Here is a 24,275-nt window from a genome sequence, read left to right as displayed (position 1 = left end):
CAGGCGGCGTCTATTTGTGTGCGCAGATAATTGGGGAGCCCTGCACGTGTGTGTGTGTGTGTGTGTGTGTGTGTGTGTGTGTGTGTTTTAAGCCCATACATCATCACCAAGTGTGTTTTGTGTTCGCAGGCAAATTCACTGGCAGTGAAAAAGTCCACAAGTGTTTTTCTTCCATCACGAGGCCTTGTCTGGATCTGTGGTCGGAATGACATCGGCAAAGCAGCAACTCTGACTAAAGTGTCTTTTAGGAATTGCTTACCGCTTCAAAGGACGACTCGGCCGGGGAAATCGGGACCGGGACTTGGCTTTGTAATTAATTAATCTCAATTAATCACATTTTAAATGGGTGTGTCCAACCAACTCAACGTGATTACAGCGTACAGCCGCTCTGGAAACGCAACGACGGGGATTCCTCTTTTTTCCGAGGGAGTTTGGTTCGGATGGCGCCGATGTAACCCAAATTGCAACGTGTCGGAGTTGCGTCACTCGCTGACTCAATACGGTGAACTTGCAGAGTTTTCATTCATGGACTCGAATCTGAGCTATTTGCTTTTATTGTACTCGTTCTGTCCTTATGACGGCGTTAACAAAGGGAAGCGATTGACAACGGCACGTTCCGCCTTACGTGTGAATTCCGGTTACGTCGCTGCCGTAGGAACAGAATTCCCGAGTGAAATGAGGGCTCCACATCCATGACCATCCAAACTTTGACAAAATGATACACACACACATGAAGGCAGCGCTGCTCACTTATTTTCTGTTACGCACCCCCCCAACCAAGAAGGAAAGAATTCATACCCCCCCCATCCCCCACCAGCCCATCTATAAATAACAGCATTTTCGTTGCAAAACAAACCAACACCGTAGAGTTAATACTCGCTCCACACAATGGGCAAGGAGAGTGCCACTGCCACCTACTGGAGAGGATGTGCAATTACACTTAATTGTAGTATAACGGACAAAAAAAAAGAATATTCGCCAGGTTCACACGCGACTTGAGAAGCACTGCGTTAAGGCAGGGGTTCTGAATCCTGTTCCTCGGGGGCCGATTCCCGCCTGTTTTCCAACTCTCCCTACTGCAACACACCTGATTCAAATGAGCGAGCGAACGATCCTGATTATTTGAATCAAGTGTGTTGCAGCAGGGAGAGTTGGGAAACAGACAGGACACCGGCCCTCGAGGAACAGGATTGAAGACGTCTGCATTAAGGCGTGGATGTTAAAAATGATCAAAGGGTGCATTTTGCTGTTCGTTCATCCGCAAGCCCAAGGAACCTCCCGGAATAAACATCCTATCCATCAGTGAAAGGAATTTGAATGGCTTAATCTGTTGCCACGTTCATTGGCAACAAGTACGCATCAAGTCAGACGAGGTTTAGATTTTTCCATTGCTTAGTTTTCCTGGAAATCACACAACGCACACCAACCTCCTTAAGATGGAATCTGCAATCAGAATCTCGTCTATTCAATTCTTGTATATTTAGCGAGGTGTGTTTGGCACAAGGGCACCACTCCGGTTGTTTTCTAACACAAGAGCGAGGCAGTGAAACGATGCCAGCGGAGCAATCAACACCGAGGGGGGGGGGGGGGGGGGGGGGTGACTCACGTGCGATGAGCGCCTTCATTTGTCAACATCCATCCAACGGGTGCTTCACAATTTCACGGAAAAGATTTTTATATTTTGAAATAAATACGTGGCGATAACCTGGGCTTACCCTTCGTTTCTACGGGTAAATATTGTCCCGCCGTTTACCAACACTGAGATGAAAAAAATGTGAGTACGTGCATCCAAGAGATTCATGAGGAATTGGGAGAAAAGGAAAATGCATTTTGACCTGAGCCTCAACCGTTACGCCAGAAATAATCTTGCAGAAGATCTTTTGGCACCAACATACTCAAAGTGCTCTGTCAACAGAGTGCGAATATGTGCCAAAAACATTTGCGTACCTGTATCACCCTGAAAGTTGGCACATTATCATGAGCCCAATATCGCAATATCAGAGATCGCGACTCTGGTTCAATCCATCCATTTTCAACCGTGTTTGTCCTCATTTGGGTCAGAGGGTATCTGGACCCTATCCCAGTTGCTGGGCAAGAAGCGAGGACCAAGCAAAATGGTTGCCCCCTTATATGGATAAAAAAGTGGGTTTTGCTGGTTTAACTCATATTCCACAAACGCAATATTAATCGGAATAGCGTGTTTGGACAAGCGGGGCAGCAGAGAAAATATTTGAAAGGAAACGTTCGAGTCGACTTCCCCTTTAATTGTCAAATTTACATTTAAAAAAAAATTCAAGAGGGTCCAAAATACTGAGATAACTGTGTTTTATTAATATTCATCAGATGGTGCCTCTGTCTTTGCCTATCAATCATTAATCAATTCAGCGAAACAGAATTATTGATCACTTCGACTAACGGATCTCCAGACCGATTCCGTTTGTGGACATATCAGAGAGTCCTCACCCTCACAGCATCCTCCCGCCACAGTTCACTGCACCATGGTACCCACAAAGACAGCTGCACAAGAACGCGCCTACACACTCGCATGTGCACACGCGCGCACATGCAGGGTTTCTGAGGGAAGCGGCCGTAGCCACGGGGGTTAGAGGACTGTAGCTGGGAAAGTGTACAAAAGAAGTTTGAAGTGGGACAGAAAAAAGGAGGGCGGGGATGGGATACTGGCCAGCGAAATCAAAGCAAGGATGAGAAGACTATAAGAATGAGGGCGGGGGGGGGTGTGAAGGTGCGCCAAAAGGAAGGGGTGGGAGAGGGGCACCACAGCTAAGCCCAAATCCCTCAAAGACTGCGTATTCCAACTATGTACTAAACAACACACACATTAGCTTGTGTGTTACGAACACAACTCATTGACTACCGTTGACGGATAAATACGTCAAAGATACATTTTTTTACTTGGCTGGTAGTGAATGAGTTAAAGTCGGATGCAGTGGCGAGGAATGGGCAATTTTTTTGCTGGCGTGTTTTTAACTCATTCCCGGGTATTGACGGGTATAGACGCCAAAAAGTGCATTCATTTTACCCTCAGTCAGGGCTCTGAGCTATGCAGACTGTCAATTAGCGGAGTTCAGAGTTCAAAGCAAACATGGTGACGCCGCATTTATCGGTTATGCTAAATGCAAATAAACCGTCAATAGGAGTCAAGACACCCCTTGAGTGTACATTTTTCATTTGGTTTTCTCCGCTTGGCTTCTGACTGTCGTGAGCTGTCGTGTTTGCAAATGTTATGGCTTGCCTTGCCTGAATTATTATTAACATTCAATGACGAATACCGATAATGGCATCGGAAACATTCAAGTTCTTATCATCATCTTATATTGTGACATGCACCTGTGGTACTGGGTCTGCAGAAACTGGAACTCCTCCTTGATACGGTCCAGAGTCTCCGGGTACGTCAGCTTCAGCGACTGGGGGGTCCCCGACGCTGCGGCCGCTGCTGCCGCGGCCGCCACCACGGAAGCCGAAGACCCCGGGGGTGGCTGGAGAGGTGCCTGAGGACAACGAAGACACACACAAGAGTATTGAAATGTGACACGAGCTCAACAATGAGGCATGATGGGGGCACTTGCACGGCGGGTGGCGGGCTGTCGGTTACCGAATGTCATAGCCAACGCGGACAGATGTGAATGGGTCACAAAGACTTGGGAAAGGGTAGGGCGGGGCGTGGAGTGCAGGAGATTCTTAGCCAAATGAGCACTCATTGTTTCATTGCAGGTCCAAGAAGGGGAAAGGAGAAAAAAAAAAAGAAATCACCCGTGGGTGGGGAGGGGACACCCCAAAAGAGCTGAAGAGTCTTTGGAACCCCAGTGCTTTTGGCTCCCTTCTCTGCGGGGTCCGGAGCAATTAGGAGGCTACAAGCATAAGTGTAATGCTGCAGGACAAGCAGACAAAAGAAGGCTGAGCGCCGGACTGCGAGGGTAGCGGGGCGCGGGTGAGGTCCCCCCCCCCACCCGTCTGTCTGTCTATCTGACTCTGTGTCAACATCACAGCGCTCACAGGCCCACAGGGGCGGAGAGTTCTCAAGCTCGGAGGCGGTCAAGTAGTACGGTGATGTTAGCACTTGATTAAAAGTACAATACTATGTCGAAAAATATTAGGCTCCAAAAAAAAAAAAAAAAAAAAAGGAAAGAGGAAAATTCATTTCACACTGAAATGATTATGACTTGATTTTCTATGCATGAGAATTGAATTGTGCTTTTCCTCAAGTCAATCTTTAAAAGATTACATTTTATTTTAATAATGCTCTGAAATATTTAAAACGAAAAAGACACCTGAAAAAAAAATGGAATAGCTTTAGGCATAGAATCAATAAAAAATTTTTTTAAAAAAAGACTTCGCATTCAACAAATTAAGAGATTTCTGATTCCTAGTTGGCACACTTGCCGAGGGTAAAAAAAATATCAAAGTCATATGCATACGTCTAAAAACCAAAACCCCAAATTTCCGAAAAGAAATAGCATGAAAATACAAGAATATTTTGCAATATTAATACAATTATAAAATTATATATTAAGCATATTTTTAGTTACCCCCCCCCAAAAAAAACGCCGGCTAATACAACAGTGTGGCTTTTCTGTGGATTTTTCTTTCACCACTAGGGGCGCTCTATAGTTCAGAAAATGCGCTAATTAAATCTCGATTTTTTTTCTCCTCTTGGGTCTGTTCTGTTTTCATACGCAGTTGTTGCCGTGTTTAAAGGCACTGTTTTAACAATCTGTTTATGGACCTTTCATAGAAAACGGCGGCTTATAGCCAGGCGTGGCTTGTTTATCGGTTTGTTTGTTTTTTCCATGTTTTCGCTCCGATATATCCTGGAGGTCCCTCACTTTTTCGGCAGCTTTTTTGATCGGCATTGCCAGGTCCGCACCACCCAGGCATTTGTTCAATGTACATAACGTCCTCGTGAAATATGAACCATCCAGTAGACACGTTTGTCCAGTCACACGAAGCCATCTCTGTCAGAATCGCTGCCAAATCTGCCCTCGATGTGGCCAACAGACGATCAAGCCCAGAAACACTCAAGTGGTATTCCGTCCCATTATAGCATCAGAATATCGACAGCGAGTCGACTCAAAGCGCGGCGGCGACTGCTCCTTTGAAAAAATGTTCTTCTCACATCTGAGCGTCGCGCACATCAGCAACACATTAGCTTTAATTAACGCCAACATCACTCAGCCGGGATGCCAAAAAGCACGTCGGAGCTTGGCTGGTGAGGGGGGCGGGGGGGGGATGAAAGCTGTGAAAAATCAAACTCGCATGTTGACATGACAGCGGCACAGCGTGCCAATGACGACACTCACGTGCAGTGGATATAGAAAGTCTACACACCCCTGTTCACTTCATGTTTTTGTGCTATTAAAAAAAACCAAAAAAAATCATCATCATCTGAAGAACTGAAATGATTAACCCCATATCAAATTTACGCGTCTAATCAAGTTTTTGGACATTGTCACGTTTTATAACGCATGCCATGTTCCGCAGAAAGCTTCCATAGCATTAAGCCCTTTTCGCACTGCACTTGCTAAATGTGAGAGTTGCGTGGCAGCATGGAATGGTGGATGAGCTCGTCTGAAGTCAGGGCGCATGAATTGATTCGTCGACGGCATGCTGTGCCTTCCTAAGTGCAGTGTGAAAAGGGATTCATTTAGAGAGATCTCATCCGTATCAATCAGGAGAAGGGAACAGAATTTTCAAGGAATTGGTGAAAACTAATCAAGTGCAGGGGCGGAGGCGCACAACAGTGATATTACCAAGAACTGGACGCCCCTCCGAATTCAACAAAAAGACGCTACGAAAATAAGTCGGGGAAGCTGTCAAGAGGCCCGACAGCAACGTTGAAGGAGCTGCGTAGATTTCTGGCGAGTACATGTGACAACAATCTGCCGTTTTTTTTTTTCATATGTCACTGCTACAGGGTGGGGTAGTAAGACGGAAGTAAGCCTCATCTTACAAAATGACGACGACGACGTGAGTGTGGATAAGATGCGCACCAAATAGTTTGAAGGAGGTTATGAGAGCAGAGGAGAGATAACAAGATGCAAGATACAAGAGGTGACGACTGGCGACCTAGAAAGCTCTCAAAAGAGAAAGGCACAAACTCTCAGATCCCTCCCGAGAAGCAAACTGACACAAACAGGCGCGGGCATGCACGCACACACACAGGCCAATTAACCTCGAGAGAAGAAAAGAAGAAAACTTCGGCCTTTTCATGGGAGGCAACATGGAGGGCCAAGGTGTACCATCTCGTCGTCTTCATCTCTCATTGAAAGAGATGCCTTCCTCCCTTCTTATGTTTGTCTCCTAAGAGAGAAGAGTGAGCGTGTCCTTGACATGTTGAAGAGAATTCTTGGTGTACCAAAAAAAAAAAAAATTTTTTTTAATGAAGTTATTTTCATTCCTCACCCCTTGCTTTGAAAAAAATGCTTAGCGTCCGCAATCTGGCCTTGGACAAAACTTTTGTGTTGTTTCCCGTCCAATGCAATTTTACTTTTTACCAAGTGTCACCAGATTAATGTTTGCATGTCGTGGTGTGCTGGCTCTGCTATCTGACTAATGCGAGGCAATTCTATTTTTCTTTATTTGGGGGTGGGTACCAATTCAAATTTCCAAAATTGATTCGATTGATAAGGGCCCAATTCAATTCGATTAACTTCAACTGTGTAGAAAATATAACACGTTTTGTTGATCATATATCCTCAAATCAAATTTCAAAATAATTTGTCAGACCTACGCAAAATTGTTGTGAAGCATTTCACATTCTGTATTTTGATGATTACTTTCAACAAACAATCTACATTTTTAGATTTTATCAGAGATGGGCACTTGACCCTTTTTTTTTTGTCAGTCAGTCCCCCGCCTTGCGGTCGCGATCTGCGTACCGTTCCGGCCTCGACTCTCCGGTCTTATTCATAGAAATTGTCGGACTAAAACCAACCGCCGGCTTTTGTTAATTTTTTTTTTAATTTGTGTACCCACCACACCGCTCACAAGTACTGACGCGACGGCGAAGAAGCGTCGCATTGCCACCAAGTTACCATTCCGCTTCGAAACGAGTGAATAAAACCGCTCCGATCAACACGGAATGGAGCAAAAGTGACATTAGTAGATAACTTTCTATCTCGACTGAGGTTAAGACCCGATATTGTGTGGCATTACAAGTTATTTTGGGAAAACACGGACGAAACAGAAATGCGCTGCTACGACTCTTGAGCTCCAGAGACAAAAGAGCAGACTTTAAAACGAAAGCACTTGTTGTGGAGTCTGCCAACAGTGTGGCCGTGCCCGCTGTTTTCATTTGAGTTGCCTTCATACCGCAGGCAACAAAACCACAATGACCTCACATCCTTGCTCGCCAACAATGTGCGCGCACGCACACACACACACACACACACACACGCTGGAAGCAGACAACACGCCCACACACGCCATCTCAGACAGCGGATGCGTAAAAGATGCCGCTTTCCGCAAGTATTTACGAGCACATGTGCGCTTTATTGCCTTCACATGAGCGGCCTCGGCATCGACTAAATGAAAAGTCGCAATCACGCATCGCGACCGTCACGCTGGAACGCAATTTGCGCACGGATGTAAAATAGAGCCATGGCTGTTTATCGCATGGGTGTGATGGCTGCAATCTGATGTTTGCGTCGCATCAGACACTTTTTCTTCAAAGCCGTCACATACTTTTCAAATGTGCCTTTTGACATGCATGCTCAACACCCGGGAAAAAAAAAAAAGGAAAAAAAAAAGACCAAAAATTGTCCATAAACCACAAAAGTACTTTGGCAATCTTGACCGCTTTTGTCTTTTCTGCAGCGGGCTCGGCGTTCGGAACTTTTACTACAACACGCGGCACCGCGGAAAGATTTTAATCTAGCCTTCTTGTGCACAAATTGCGCGGCTGCTTTCCTTTCGGGGCACTCGGCCCGTTCGTCAGGCCACTAATTACACCCCTTCACCCATAGAACACCCTAAACACCTGCCAAATTCTCTGAAAACGCTTTTCTATATGTGCAGCTTCCCCGTTTAAGTTGTGGTGGCTTTTCCACTTCAAGATAGCGCCACAGGAAAATGAAACCGCAGTGCATTGACGGCAACGAAACACATTATACAATAGTGTGTGGCTGCGTACATGCTTAGGAGACACTCGATTGAAGAGGAGACTGAGGGCAGAAAGAAAATTTGAATGTGGAGTCCGATAAGACCGATTATCGGGGACGATATTTGCCATTTTACCGTTATCGACATTGACTGTGCTTGTGGCCCTGCCAGCAGAAGCAGAGCGGCCCGCCCACAACACCATCTGATTGGTTCCTTGTTCAGTAGGTAGCAGCCAATCAGCAGTAAGCTGCCTTTTTGCTTTTTCACATCAGAATTTGAACCAGAATGCCCTTTATTGTCATTGTGTACAACAAGATTGGAGTGATCCAGCACAATATAACAAATAATTAAATACATCAATTAAATTGATTAAAGATTAGATTACAATAAAAAATATATCTAAGGTAAAATAAAAAAATAAATATAAAATTAAATAAATTGAACTGTTATTATAGTTTGGGAATTTTAATTATAGTTAATTTTTTTTTATTTAGTTAGTTTTATTCGTTTTTTTTTTTTTTTTAAATGGTGTTTTAATTGTGTGCAATATGAGAAAAACACCGTGGTAAGTATTTGGTCGTAAAAATTCAACAAAAATATTTAAAAACATTTTTAATAATTTTTTTTGGTAATACTATAATTCAACAGCCCACAGACTTTGTATTACAATAAGTACAGCGCATAATAACGCTTCTAAAGTTAAATGTATGCATGTGGAGCTCCTTCTTTCACGCCACAAGAAGACGCCAAAGCCCTACATCATAGGAAAATAGTCATTTGTGCCAATAACCTATTAAGTGGTATAAGACCGAAATCGTATATCGGGGATGACTGAAGTTCAGCCAGGCCTGTTAAAGAGAGTCTCGCCTTCATGTGCAACGTACACATACAGTGCACTTTTTTTTTTGCCCCCAAATCAAATCATCTGTAAACCATTTATTTTTTTCCGGGTAATGTTTTAAGAAGGCTTTAAAATTAGAGACATGTGAGTTACAATAACGTATAGACAATTCCAAACATTTTTAGGGCTGTCAATTGCATATTTCTGGCAGAGCGGTCTCTCTTTAGATTTACTGTACGACAATTTCTTTGAATAATAGCAAGCAGAGCGGCGTCAGGCACACTTGTACTCCTCCATCTCCATCCAAACCCACTTCTAGCCAACAATCATTTGGAACGAAGGATCGACAAGTCCGAAAACCGTCTCTTAAATGTCTCACTTGAACGGCAACGGCCTCATTTGCGATGTTTTAAATGCCCCCCCTCCCTCCCTCCAGAGAAGACAAAACGCCAAACCCGTTGCAACTGCATCACACGACTTGGCTCCGAGCTGGAGAAACATGCTGCTAATCTCTCAATGACTCCGACACTTAGAGGGGAGGGGCAGGCAGCCAGGCACCTGTTTCATTAGCACCATACATCTCTTCATTCTCAACCGCCCCCCCCCCACTCCTTCCACCGCCTCATTTCTCCCGCAAGCCTCCTTATTCAAATTTCCCTGCTGTCAGCCCACATTAACAGATAGCCACAGTTTGCCTGTCAGCCGCCTTAATTGCTGGAGGTGCCTTCTTTTATTAGGTAACCCCCGCCACCTCCCCTCGGCTCGTTTGCCAATTCCACCGAGACGTACCTCCACGCCAGCGTGTGTATAAAACCAGAAATCCCTTCAGCCTCGTTTCCTTCATTTTCTCCTGCGCTCTCTCTTCGCCCTCTAACCACCGACTGAGCACGCACAAAAAAAAACTAAAATTAAAAAAAAAAAGGAGGCGAGCTGCCGATCGATGGCCACGCTCACACGTGGGCCGCCGCGATGATAAAGAGCTCAAGTAAAGCGGCCTCAAGGCAGTCCGTGCACTAGTGCTGCGGCAACTAACCCACTAACCGGCTCAATATTGGAGAGAAAACAAAGTGGAAATGGAGGCGCTTTTCGGAGTGGGGAAGAACAATGCCGGCAAAAGCGGGAAAAGAAGCTCGCTTATGTCGACAGTCTGATGGGTGACCTCGACGACTTTTGTTGAGCTTCGCTGGGATCGGTTTGGAGAGAAACATATACAATTAGAATTTGGTGTACACAAGATGCCATCCGGGTCTGTGGAAATAAGAACTGGTCATCTTAATGGCAATGTCAGGCTAAATTTAGCCGTATGTAAGAAAATCCGATCTTTTGTATTTCAGGGAGGAGCTAAGTTTAGCCTGGGTTGTAAATGAAGTTATGGAAAGTCTTCTGGTGTGTTTGTGAGCCATTTACTGTACATTCAAGACTTATGCTTTAAGAAGAGTTTGAAATTATATTTAACTATTTTATGGCTGAAAGCAGCGGGCGTCAAATATTTTCATGATGGGCCACTGTAGTTAGGGTTTCCCTCGAGGGTTTTTTTATAACTGTATTAGATCATACACAACAAATTGATTGGAATGACTAGTTTTTATATGAAAAGTCAAGGATAATAGTTGGTTCAACTACTAAAAAGAGTAACAAAAAAAAATGCAACGTTATTTATTACGGGTGACAATTTGAAATTTTGAGACCGATTTCAGCAAGGATCACGGGAGTTGATTTGGTGGGCTGGATCTGGCCCCCGAGCCTTGAGTTTGTCACCTGTGATTGAAGCAAACATTTAGCGGGCTCGTCAGTCACGTTTTTTCGTTAACTTGTCTGAGGGCCTTAAATAAAATTGACTGCCAGAACTCCAGAATCCTTCAAAAACACATTTCCGATCGCCCAAACTTTGTATTCTTTCGCAACTAGCTGACCACCTGGGATGCAGAAATTCTTTCACCGACTTTAACGCGGGAACGAGCTCATGGCAAACCTCTTATGCTCTTATATCGGCACCATCGTAAAAATGAAGCCCGCTCGTATCGTATCTACGAATTCGCCCTCGTGCGTGAGCGTCCGCTAAATTGAAAACATTTCATTTTTGTACCGCTTGTAGCGATTGCTGTCAAAATTCAGCTTCATGTTTCTGCCGCGTACTAATGGTTATTTTTGACGTGTCATTTTTATTGCTCTTGGGGAAAGAAATGTGTGAAATTACAAGAGTTTAAAGAATCCACAAGACGCAATCATTTACAATACCAGTACCGCCATCCAGCAGCCACAAACGGATGACGGTGCGGTTGGCACACAAACTTCAAAGCGTTCCGAGTATTTCCACCAATAAGTCGTCGACTTTCCATGAAATAACATCAACAAGAACGCAAATGTTCAGCCAAGTGGCTTTCTCACATAACTCGTGATCAGACGGTACATCCTCAATTTCCGTGCTTACCAACTGAACCGGCTGGGAAAAAAATTCCACCCAAGTGACAGTTTGTGTGTGTAACAAAGCACAAAACGAAGCGACAAAATGAGCTTTTCAACATAATCCAGTGATGCAAAGCACGAGTTGGGCAGAAAGGTCGTTCACAAATCCATTTGAACGCCAGCAATTTCAAAAGGGAAGATGGGGACAAAGATAAGTACGTCTCCGTCGCTATAAAACACAAACAAGACAGCAGAAGAAAGTGGCTTTCCTCCGTCCAATATTTCAAGAGGACTCGTTTGGTAACCAAATCGGACGATTCGCCGCTAACGGGGTTTTAAAAGTCTTCCGTGGTGTTTAAAAGCACAGAAACCAGACGTTGGTTATTGCGCGTCGACAGCTGCGGAGAAGCAGGGCAAAAGCTCGAAACGAAACGGACGACACGAGTACTCACAGACGTGGCCATTAGCGACCCCCCCCCTCCCCCTCCTTCCAAACGAGGGCTTTGTCCTGTAGAAAATGGAGGAAAGGGGCAGTTGGGAATATGATAAAACGGCGGGGATGATCATTTGGAACAGAACAAGATTAGCTAAGATTAGCGATGACGGAACAACGGCCATGAAAAAAAAGGTCTTTGAACGCCACATCTTATCGGAGCAAATATGAGCTATTGGTATCGAGTACTCGTAGATAACCAACCACCGATACTACTTAAAATAAAATTTCATTTCGACGACTCTAAATCGAAATTTACAGCTTCGAGTCGGTTGGTGACTCATCACGTCTTTTTTGGCAACTGGTGTTCCAAATTCAAAGAGGACTTTCGACTTGACTTTTTGGAGCACTGAAATGTCCGGCCGACAAGGAGGCACAGTCTTCAAACATCAACGCAGCTCCGCAAGTACGAAAATAAGACGGCTTGTGGTTGAGCGTAGCGGTTAGCCTCACTAGCGTCGTCTATTCTGATCACAGCTAGTCTTAAATATAAATGTAAGCAGACTTTTTTTTTTTTAGACTAAAAAGATCCATCAGAGTGAAATATAAACACCAAAAGCTAAATTCTTCCATGAGGACAAAAACATGCTTAAAAAAAAGAAGAAGAAAAAAATCACGTGCTACGAACCAGCGCTCAGCATTGTGCATAAATCCAGCGTGACATTTTAATCAGATTTCCAAATGCCGATAAATTTGATGACGTGAGCCACATTCGCTTGTTTATCACATATATAGGTCAAATTTGTCACGGCGGGCCAGGTCGGCACCGACAGCTTACTGGCCGCTTCGCCTTCCGCCGCGTGCCAAGCGGACCGGGCCCTTTCGCTCGGAGGTGCGAATCGGAGCTACCGCCTGGCTTTGTGAACCGAACAAGAAACAGGCTCGTCGCTTTCCCGGCGAGCGCCGCCGCAGACTGCGCCTCGCGCCCTGGGATGCCTGCCCGTACGTTAAGATGTGGTTTGGAGCCTCTCGCGGCTACACAGCGAGGCGCGGCGGGATGAGAGGGATTGGGTTTACAGTGGAAACCGCAGAGCCGCAGTCTACCTCCTGCCCTGCCTTCCTGCAGGACCTCTTACTACATACACAGCTGCTGGTGGTCACAAGATCACAGCAAAAGGAAGTGCAAGGGGCCGCTTGAAGGCCCCATAAAGACTCAGAAGAAAAAAAAATAAATAAGAAAAAATATTTTGGGTTTCCACCTGAATGGCTCGGAAGAACCGCGAGTAAATTTACATTTGCATGTTTAATCGGCTTCCACAGCGAGGGACGTGAATGTCAAAACACCGTCAGGGGTGGCGTGGCTGAGGCATGGAGATGAGGGTTAGGCAAATGAGCGAGTCCTTAATTGATACTTCACGCCGCTAGAGGACCAGCGTTTATGCATTTCAGTCAGCTCAAAAGCTCTCCACCTAACTTGATTGACACAAATTAAAAGCCTGGTGCATCTCTCAGGGGGGAAAAAAATAAATAAAAATTTCCCTTTCGGGGGAGAATCGAATGGCTCATCATGGGATGGATGGTCGTGCCATCCAAATAACGTTCTTGTACACTTGAGACTTGACTTTGAGATTAGTCATGGAAATATGGAACGGAAGGAGTTTACTAATTACTCCTAGGGGGTACAATTGTGAAAATCGGGGATTCTCAAACTCCTTACAAGGACGATGTGTTTCCATGGACTGTTTTTTTTTTTTCAATGTTTCAACCCAGTGGCGGACGTTCATCACCTTCAACGTAAGGCCAGCGAGAAGGCCTTACTATAACCAACCCGTCATCTGATTGGCTATCACAACCGTCTATCAACTTTAAAGCCACCCTGAGACACACAACAGACGCCCACACGATCGTATCTGAAGGCCTCGGACGAATAGCGCGTGCTACTGATATTATGAAATGTGCCTGGCAACACGAGCTCGCTGAATTCTGATTGGATCAAAACTCTAGCCTGGATCATTGTTAAATAAAATAAATAAATAAAAACTCCAAACACATTGCTCTTTCATCTTATCGGTCGCAATTATTATAGGTTGGTGGCATGAAAAAGTGCGACCGAACACAACACGGGGGGGGGTTAAATAAACTGTCATTTGTTGATAAGACCTGCTCAGACAACCAATCAGGCTGCGGTTCACCTTCACAGAGGAGAGGGAACTTCGCAAGTAAACTGACGTGTCGCGTCATGTCTCGGGATGTTTCATCTGTTGACTATCTGCAGTCATGGAATCCTGATTCCTTTTGAGATCAAACCTAATTCATCAGACTAATTTCTCCATCACCAACGAACTATCCATTCATTCTCTACAGCGCTTGTCCTCAGTACGAGGTCGCAGGCAAAGCTGGAGATGATGGCAGATGACGTTGGGCGAGCTAGAAACTAAAATGGGCGAACAAACAACCAGCATCTTGGATGAAACTAATAAGCATGTTTTTGGAATACGAGCGGAAGGACAAAACCGACGCAAACATGGAGAGAACATGCAAAGTCGCTAACCACACGCTCAACCGAACGACGCAGAAGTCCGTTTGGAACTTACTGACACACCGAGTCGGGTTGAGTTACATTGCAGCGGCCACACCTGAGCGAGAAAAGATAGCGAGGGGAGAGACAACAAACGACAGTTTGATTCAAGCAGGCCGAAGCTACATGATTGGCAATTTTGAAGACAACTGCCTTTTGTAAAGCAAAGGTCAGGCAAAGTATAACAGTCCAGTCTGCTTTTCCTTAAAAAAAAAACCTTTTCGCCGTTACGGTGACCGCACTGAAAAGACAAAAGCAGCTTAGATGCTCGCAGTTTGGATTTTAATCCCTGATCATCTAGCCTTTCCGTCGTTGCTAGGCAGTTATAATCTATCCGACGTCCAAGATAAGATATGACGCTCCACAATTGGTACCCAATAAGCCGTGCAAGTACGACATGCTTTGTATCGACATTTATGGCTTTGTAGTCAGTGTTAACATGGTTTAAACATAGTGGTCTTTTATTCAAGTATTTTTTTTTAATGATACACAATCAATTATCGCACAGATTACGTTCCATTTGACGGAAATCCGCAAAGTAGCAACCAAATATTTTTTGGTGTATTTTAAGGCTTTATACAAAATATGCATGTGAGGTTCTGGTATCATGCGTGTTCATGTTACCATTGTTACATGCGACACTGTAGTATCTGTGACTTTGAATGCGTGTTTCTTTTACAAGGTGGGTACTGGTTAGCTGAGTGACGTGGAGCGAATGAGAATGTTGTTAGCTGAGGTAGGCCAGTCTGCATGTTGAGGTTGTAGGGTATGAATGTGCTTACTTTGTCTTGTTAACGTTTGTTCAATAAAGCAATTGAACGTGCGATTAGTTATGCGCTAACTAGTAGGGGTAAACTCTATTAAATTAGCTTTCATGTTTATGTCGTCGTGTCAGCTTGTGGACATGTTCTGCAAGCTAGTTCGGCTTCAAAGCAGACACGGTTAACTTGATATACTTTTTTTAAGAAAGAATTGATCCCAAACTTTGGACATTCTCCGGTTTGTACGCCATCTTTGCTCCTAGCCTACGAGTGTGTAGTAAAATGCAGAAAAGCGATCACTGCAAATACCCACGAAACAAAAAAATATCAGATACGAATTTTGATATGCATAATTTAAAAATCTGCGATCAAGCCAGACTGCGAAAATTGAACCACGATATGGCGAGGGTTGACTCCACTCTCCTTTTTGACACTCTGTAAAGAGGTTGTTTTGATGTTTCCGATTTCTGGACACGACAAACATCTCCAATGATGTGATTTCAAGTGGAGAAAACACAAGAATGGTACTTTCAAATGTGTCAATAAGCAGAGTTGACTCACTTCCTTTCCTCTCAGCCATCAGAGCAAAAGGATAAGCACATGCTCTCTTCATCCCCATCATCCCTCCACCACACTTCACACACACTACAGCGCGGAATTAAAACTCGTCTTTGCGCTACGAGAGGCACCAAAGTCTGGAAAGTTGCCTTCACTCGTCCACGGGCTGCAGATAACAAACGAGCCTGACCTTTATCGGGGACCTCAACAGAAAGAAAAAAAAAACGAGTACCCGGAAATGGTGCATCGCGACGATAAGCGTTTCATGGACACTTCCTACTCACCGGTGCTCGGTTTTGAGGGAACATTATGCCCGCCAAACGTGCTCCTCCGTCCGGTTATTGTCCTTTCGTGTCCCGCGGCGAGGCGGAAAAGCTGCGTCGAGGAATACGAGGAGTTTTTTTTTGTATTTGTTTTTTTTTTTTTTTAGTGGAACATTTGGCACGGAAGTTGTTCTCAAAGCTCGCTCATTCCTCGCTTTTCCTTTGTTCTGCCAACCGCGGCTCTCCCGGAACACCGCCGCCCCGCTTTCGACGCGTGAGGGCCGGGGCAGGAGGAGCAAGGAAGCGGTCCTGCTTCGAAGTCTTCCACCAGGGGGGTCCCTCTCCACTGAAGTCTCCCAAAACTCGAGGATAGGTCCGGCAGCTAGTGCGATATCGGGTGGCCTCTCTCTCTCCCTCTCTTTTTTCTCGCTCTGTCTTTCTTTCTTGGCGAAGAGGAGGAGGAGCGGCTCGCAGACTGCCACACAACACAACAGCAGCACATTGAATGCAGCCGCAGCCTCTTTTGTCTCCCTCGTTGGCCTGCACTCCTTTCACACTACACTCCCTCACCCTCTCTCTCCCCCCTCTCTTATCCTCAATGGGACACAACATATGAGTTCTTCAAGGAAGGGGGGGGGGCTTAAATACACCCCCCACGCTCACACGCATCCGTAGTTTTAAATATTACGACGAAAATACACGTGTTGTTCAATGCCGCTATTTCACCACCACCCAAAAAAGGTTGAGCTTTTTATATAATTGTGTTTACATAAACGCGATTTAGATGAGTCGGCGTAATTAAAAAAACACGTTTATTTAAAAAGGGGGGGAGATGAGGCTCCGTGGAATTGTTCTCAGTAGTGATTGATGAAAATCTCCACGTGGGGCTCGGCCTCTGAGCTGGTGGAACGAGCCAATCGGCGTCGAGGATCCCCACGTGGGGTACAAGCAGGCCCTTCGCTGATTGGATCGCAGGGATGCCGCACGTCAGTCAAAGGGAAAGAAGGAGGTGGGGGTGCGTTTGAGTTTAACCCCTTGATGGCGGCGTAGGGGCGGTGCTTAGTGGTGTGGCTGCTTGTGGATTGAGATTCGGCGGTTTTCCGCTTTTCTCGCCACAAGCTTGACGGTGCTTTGTTGAACATTTTATATTTTGTCCTCGTTGGCGTGGAGAAAAGACTGAAAGATGTGCATCATCATTATCAACATCATCACCGCCCACCACACTCCCCCCTTCCTTGTATTTTGCTAATCACCACCTCAAGGGAAGGATTGGAAGGGCCCACTGGTGATAATGTAGCGAACACACGTACACGCATGCACGCACACGCACGCGCTCGTGATGTCTTCATTGTTGCAGACTGGAACACGAGAATTATTCCAGCCAAGAATGAAATAAATTGAAGGAAAATTGGTATTCTGGTGGCAAGACCCCTTTAGCGGGGCTCATAATTAGAGAGAGAGATATTGAAAAAGCAATTTCTGACAGTGGAAATCACAACCTGCCAGAGGTGGAGTTGGAAAATATAGATGCGTGTGCATGTGTTTGTGTGTGGCTACAACAATGTGTGTGAGAAAGAGAGAGGGGGGGGGGGGGTGAGCGAGCGAGGGAGGCCGAAGGGGGGAGGGCGGAGGAAGAGAATAAAGGATGAAGGACAGCAGGGGGGATGCTGAGAAAGACGAGTCAGTGGGGGGGTTAGTGCACATCAGTGATGAAAAAAAATGTGCGTGTGTGTGTGTCTGAGGGAATGGAAGAGGAAGAGAGGCAAGGCGACTGGAGAAGGAAAAGATGGAGAAGAGGACACATTTTATTGCCATTTTTTTAACTCCCCTGCTGAATTTTAATGCACAACATCTCAAATTGCGCCATCACATTTATTAGAATAAAGTCCAAGAGGAGAACTGTGACGCATGGGAAGTGACTTCACGTGGTGTGTAAGCAGCAGGGTGCATTGCAAGGCTCTCATGGTGGCGGTAGTGGGTGAGAAGGTTGGGTTGGGTGGGGGCAAAAATAATATAGATAATAGAAAAAGATAAGTGAAGGACACATACCGAATATTGCTATTGGCAGGTCAGATGAAGGTGTGTGTGTGTGTGTGTGTGTGTTGGCCGGGCTCCAGCGGTTAAATAGGTTCTCTCCTCCACACAAGCGACGGGACGTCAAAGTCAAAGCCAACAATGGCAAAGCCGAGTTTTGGTTTTAGTTGGAAGATGGAAAAGGCGCGAGGGTCTTTGCGGCGGACGTATGCCGAGTGTGCTGGCCAAAACAATGGAAAGGAGGAGGAGGAGGAGGACGATGAGAGGCCTGCATACCTTCATAATCACAACTTGAAGCGCAGGAATGCGGGGAGGACGAGGGGAGGCTTTAAATGAGGCCAGTTGGATTCCCGCCGACCTCCGCTGATGATTTCATCCTGTGTGATATGAACAATCAACATGGAGGTGTCAAGGTGGGATTGAACCAAGAGGTGGCTTACCGATGGTGCAGATGCCCAGTGGGTTGCCATGCACACACACACAGAGAGAGAGAGAAAGAAAGAGAGCGAGAGAGAGAGAGAGAGAAGGAGAGCAAGAGAGAGAGAGAGAGAGAGAAGGAGAGCAAGAGAGAGAGAGAGAGAGAGAAGGAGAGAGACAGAGAGAGAGAGAGAGAGAGAGAGATTTTTTTTGACAGATTTGGGGAATTCTTTTTGCATTATTGTTTTGTCGAGTATTGTGCAGTGAAGTTTTTGTGAAGTTGTCATCAGTCTTATTAGCGCCACTGCTTATAAGACTGCAAGTCAGTGCTTAATATGTTAACTCAAGTAGCAGTAAATGAAAAAAAAAAAGTATTTCATGGTTCAATTGCCGTTATTTTAAACATCTAAGACTAGTATATGTAATATGTAATAAATCTGACATTGTTTATTTAAATTACAGAATAATTTATTGCTTGTGTTTGTAAAAAAAAAATAAATCATGGGAGGAGATTTTGAAAAAAATATCACTTATTGAATTGCAATCCTAATATTGAGGGGAATAAAATTAAAATAATTTTTTTATTAATCATTCAACCGTAACAACAACCAAATCTGAACTTTAGTCAAGTAGTAGTAGTGTGAAGAATTGGCATGAGGCAGAGATGTAAACAAAACATTATTCCAAAACATTGAATGTAAATGTGCAGAAAAGTTCAATATAAACAAAGTTTCTGATTTTCCCTGATTGGCAGATTCTGGAAATGCCCAAAATAATGCACACATGCGAACATTAGCTCACATTGTTGCTGAGATGAGATAAAAACTTAGCTGTGCTATTTGTGGCCCTACACCCCACAGTCTCCACTTGGCTGCAGCGCCCCGTTTTAAAATATTGCTGAGTCTTACATCAGACAGCCGCTGCGGTTTCTGCACCGCGCTTTGTAGCTACTGCGCCGCTGCTGATCCATTTCGCCAGTACCTTTAAGATAGGGTCAAGAATGGCAGGAAGACGAGGCCACGGCGCTGTTGCGAGAACACCCCCCACCCTGCCCATTCCCCCTCACTAAGCCAACCCTCCCCCATTGTCCCCCCGCCCTCCATCCCTCCCCCCACCATCGCTGTCCCTCATCAGACAAGCTGGGTGTCAGAGCAGAGACGGCGCAGTGATTTATTGGTCTCAGATCCTCGGGGACACAACCTCAACCCCACCTTTATGCAAGACCATACACACGCACTCTCATTCGCACACATCATGCAGCATCCGCCCCCTCCCTTCTCTCATTGCGTGGCCCCTTGGGGAAAAGAAGGGGGTAATGACCCACATCAGCAGCAGCTCGTGTACACACGCACACACACACACACACACAAACACAAATAAATACCCCCGGTGACACACACGTACACACATGCCCACATGAAACAGACAAATATACGCCCACGGCCATGTGAATGAGGGTCCTCAGGAATTCCTGCGCGGAGGCCCCCTAATGTTGTTTTCTACGCTCCAGAGACACTTCATTTCAATGACAACACTTTTTTTTTTTTTTTTGGCTTTCTCCAGAACAAGACTCATCGTCGCAAAGTTTTCTTTCATCAAATGGAACAATGGGGTGACACGCCGCAGTCTTCCAATGGGAGGCTGGCCTTGAGTGTCAAAAAGCTGCAACCCAGCACAATATAAGTAACCCAGAAGGAAAGTGACAAACTTGGAAAATTAATTCATTCGAGTTTGCTTTTTCTACACCGTTTTTTTTTTGGTATTATTATTGGTTGGCCCCAGTTTGGGTCCACATGCGATGCAAAAACACAAATATTTTGCAATTTAGCATCACCCGTGTGTGGAAAAAGTCACACTTTTTAAAATAATTAGGAAGGAAGGAAAAAAGGAAGGAGGGAAGGTTCTCAAGAAGGGGGAATGATATTAAAATGTCATCAGGAAGACGGATGGATGAACAGAATGGAAAGAAAGAAGGAGGAAGGAAGACATGAAAGGAAGACAGAAAGGTAGGATGTTTGGAAAGAAGGAAGGGAGGAACGAAACATATCGAAACAAGGATACTAGGAAGGAAGGATGGAATAATTGTATGAAAACAAAGGACGCAAGAAAGGAAGAAGTGTGAAGGAGTGGATGGTAGGCTGAAGGCCCGAATGGAAAAAAGGGAGAGGAAGGAAAGTAGGGAAGGAAGGATGGTGGATGATTGGAGGAAGGAATGATTGTATGAACAAAAAGGAATAGGGAAGAAGTTATGGAAGGAAGTTATAGGTGACAACGGTGATATGAAAGCTTGTGAAGGGGTGGAAGGAAGGAGACTCAAAATGGGAAGCGTCATACAATAACTCCACTAATGTTCAATAGTCGACACTATAACGTTTGCTGATTTATGGGTCGTTTACCTGTTAAGGTCCGGGGGAAATTGATTTGGTCTTTGTGACGTCACACTTACAGAAACACTGCCTTTGTTGACGAGAGTTTTACCGTTGCTCGAGTTTGTTTTGCGACATTTTACAACACAGGGCCGTAGTCTTACGGCAGTAACCTGTAATTGCACACAAGCGCCACACAACGTCGCTAAAGTACCATCCAAGCAGGCATACATTTGAATGGTGGTGATGATTTTTTTTTTTACCCCCGCTCGTTTAATAAGGAGCATATTGATGAAAGTGTATGTTTGTGTGTTGCTATGAGGAAATGAGCCACATGACACCCCTCCCTTCCCAAAAGACACACACTCACACACAGAACCTCAAGGGGATGCGTGGACTAAAATAGCGGGGCAGTAAAAGCAAATTAAAGCTTGGCTCTCACCTTCGGTGCAGACCAGAGAATTTTAATGCAGAACAGAATGAATGCAAACACATTTATACATATTTTTGGAGCGCGTGTGTGTGTGTGTGTGTGCGTGTGTGTGTTTGAGAGAGAAAGAGCTGCAATTAGTCACCATTGTTTTGCTTGCTCAGATCTTCATAATTACTCTAATCGTGTGTGATTTGCAAACAAAGAGCTGATGCGGTAATCAAAATATGCAAATATTTTATCAGCTTATTGTATTACAATATTTAACTTTTATGATATGGTGGACATGCAAATTCTTGTTTGAGCTCATTTTTCAGAAGAGTAAAGAATAAGGAAAAACCTTTAGCTTTGAAAAACAATTTTAAATAGGATTTTTCTTCTGTTTGTGTGCATGTGTGAAGACAAACAAGATGAATCTAATCAGACTACAAAAATCTTATTTTTTTACTACTCTTTGGCAGCATGATGATTGATTGGTTAGCATGTCCGCCTCACAGTGCAAAGGTCAAGGGTCAATTCCAGCTCCGGCCTTCCTGTGTGTGGTTTGCATGTTCTCCCATGTGCCTGCGTGGGTTTTCTCCGGGTTCTCCGGTTCCCCCCCCCCCCCCACATTCCAAAAACATGCATGGCAGGTGACTGAACACTCAAAATGAGTGTGAGAGCGTCTGGTTGTTCGTCTTTGTGTGCCCTGTGATTGGCTGGCAACCAGTTCAGGGTGTACCCCGTTAACTGCCTGAAGACGGCTGGGAGAGGCCCACGACCTTTGCGAGGAGAAGCAGCCCGGATAATGGATTAATGGATTAATGGATGGATGTCGACGGTCCTGTAAACTGTAACTACAACAAAGAGCCTTAATGACAGGCAAACAGAAAGTAGGAGGAGTCAAGGCAGAAATTATAGCTGGCATCAACTTTGTTTCGATTTGATTTTGTTGCTGCAAAAGCACCGATCCAAAAGGAAAGTAGAAAATCCGGTTTCCATTTCAAAGCACCGTTCCCTTTATTCTCTCCTTTCTTTTTTTGGTGCTGTTTTGTGGCTTCAGGTTGATTATATCTCATCTTGAACACTTGCCACATGAAGAGGTCAAACTCCTTCGCAGACACTCGATCATTTACTGGGTGTGTGCGGGAGACGTGTTGACAAAGTGCGGGTAAAAGTCGTACACAAGCCGCCCCTCCCTAATCATTAAAAATACATCTGACAGTGCAAGAATTTCAAACAGTGCAGTTATTCACATGAATGCTTTTCGCGGGCAGAAATCCCAAAAAGCTGCACACTGGACACTTTGAAGTGGCTCCAACTTCCAATCAGTGTCCGAGGAGCGACGTCGACCGCTTGAAAAATTCATCCAAGGACTCTTTGGAACGCTCCAGTTGGCGGACGAGCACCCACACCCAGTTGTTTGTTGCTCAGGGCCGAGTAATGCGCCGCTCGCTCAACCTGAGTCATCTTCCTTTTTCCGACAGGCCTTTGCGACTTCTCAGGTCGGCTCGGAACGCTACGGCGGAGATTCTCCAAGTGTGCTTTGAGTCGCAAGAGAACGCCCCCCCAAAAAAAATAAAACATTCACAAGGTTTATTCATTTAATTTTTTTCAAGTTCGGCGGGCCGGATTAAAACGTTAAACGGGCCGCATGTGGCCCCCGGGCCGTAGTTTGCCCACCCCTGATTTAACCAATCGCACATCATCATTTGTTGCCAGGCAGTCAAAAAAGTCTGCCAAGAGGGCTACACAGTCTTTTCTGCAGAAAAATAAAGCATAGCAGCAGAACGGATTCTGAAGTCTATAAAACCATTTCCATACAGAAAAAAAAAATGCAAATTAAGTGGGAGGAGCTTCACCATGCAATGAGACGAATAGCCAAAGCAGAATGCTCACACAACGAAGGACTTCATCAAGCAGGGAAACCAAGTCAATCCCCAGACCTGAACCCAATAGAGCATGCATTTTACCTCCTTAAGGGTGAAACCTCCAGAACTTTGTATCATATTCATCTTTCAGTGTACAACAAAAAAAAAATGCAAGTGACCTTTGCCGTTCCAATTCTTTCCGAGGGGACCGTTAAAATGTTTGGCATCGCACCGACCTTGAATCCCAAGAGCGACATACCCCAGGCTCGTTTACTTCACCGTTTTTTTCCCCCTCTCCCTCTGCCATCCATCTATAAGGGCTCATAACGGCGAGATGGAAAGACGTGAAGCGAAGGGAAATGGCGCCCTAGTGGAAATACATAAATCACCCGGCGACACGAAAGGCCAAGGGCAGGGAAACGCTGGATTGAAGCTGCTCCTTTTGTTGGTTATGAAGTATGTCGACATTTTCGGGAAGGATTTGGAGGGCAGAGTCGAAGAGAGGAAGCTTCATTCAATTTCTTTGTAGCTATTTATGAGGAAAGGAATCAGATCTGGTCTCTTAAAGTGGAGTTTTGCTTTGCAATTTTTTTTTTAATGCACACTCACTTCTGATTAAAGATGGATGGAAGCCGATAATCGATATTTGAAGTCAATATTCATTTATAAAAAAAAAAGGGGTAAAATAGTGTCCAAATTTTGATAAATAAAAACCTGACTTAGTTTAAATGCCTTTAAGCACGTTTAATGATTTACTACACGATAAAGCATTTAAAAAAATATATATCTTCAAATAAAATTGACAACTTAGTCCTAAAAGTCGAACAAAAAGTTAGTTAGACGAACATTTATTTTCGTCAAAGTCTGTAGCCTTACCTTCCTCTGCCCGTGGGACCTCTCCCGTAGCGTGCGTGACTTGAGATGAAAAAGCAAACAGGCAGCTTAGTGCTGATTTGCTGCTACCCACTGCACAAGGAACCAATCAGATGGCCAATCAGCTTCTGCAGGCGGGACCACCAGCACAGCAGAAAAAGAGAGAGAGAGAGAGAGAGAGAGAGAGAAAAGTGTGCTGGAGCAAGGAAAAATAAGCCAGCTTTTTTCTTTCTTTTTTCTCCCTTAATTGGCCTCGAAAATTAAAAAAAGGCTGATGCTGATAATCGGCAAAATGCCAAATATCGGCCCCGATAATTGGCATTTTGCCGATTATCGGTCTATCACGG

The 24,275-nt window shown here is 44.8% G+C and overlaps 1 protein-coding gene across 6 annotated transcripts in view; it reads right to left on the bottom strand.

The window, feature by feature from the left end:
• Positions 1-20,868, bottom strand: part of tle2a (TLE family member 2, transcriptional corepressor a) — a 40,258-nt gene extending 19,390 nt beyond the window's left edge. For 2 of the 6 annotated variants that reach the window (XM_088313126.1, XM_088313130.1), the window contains exons 1-2: positions 15,980-16,747; positions 3,349-3,509 (exon numbers count right to left, since the gene is read on the bottom strand). In XM_088313126.1, the coding sequence (XP_088169252.1) occupies positions 3,349-3,509; positions 15,980-16,003 (185 nt within the window). In that variant the 5' untranslated portion in view covers positions 16,004-16,747. Of the gene's footprint in view, positions 1-3,348; positions 3,510-15,979; positions 16,750-18,268; positions 18,370-20,805 lie in introns of those variants that run through there. The other 4 variants (XM_088313127.1, XM_088313125.1, XM_088313128.1 and 1 more) reach the window with 4 other exon arrangements.
• Positions 20,869-24,275: the final 3,407 nt, after the last annotated feature.

Source organism: Idiotropiscis lumnitzeri, chromosome 13 (genome assembly GCF_059441095.1).
Source record: "Idiotropiscis lumnitzeri isolate Australia: NSW breed Sydney's pygmy pipehorse chromosome 13, RoL_Ilum_1.0, whole genome shotgun sequence".
Taxonomy (NCBI): domain Eukaryota; kingdom Metazoa; phylum Chordata; class Actinopteri; order Syngnathiformes; family Syngnathidae; genus Idiotropiscis; species Idiotropiscis lumnitzeri.
Note: the sequence above shows the minus strand (reverse complement) of the source record. Positions and strands in the feature narration are given on the sequence as shown.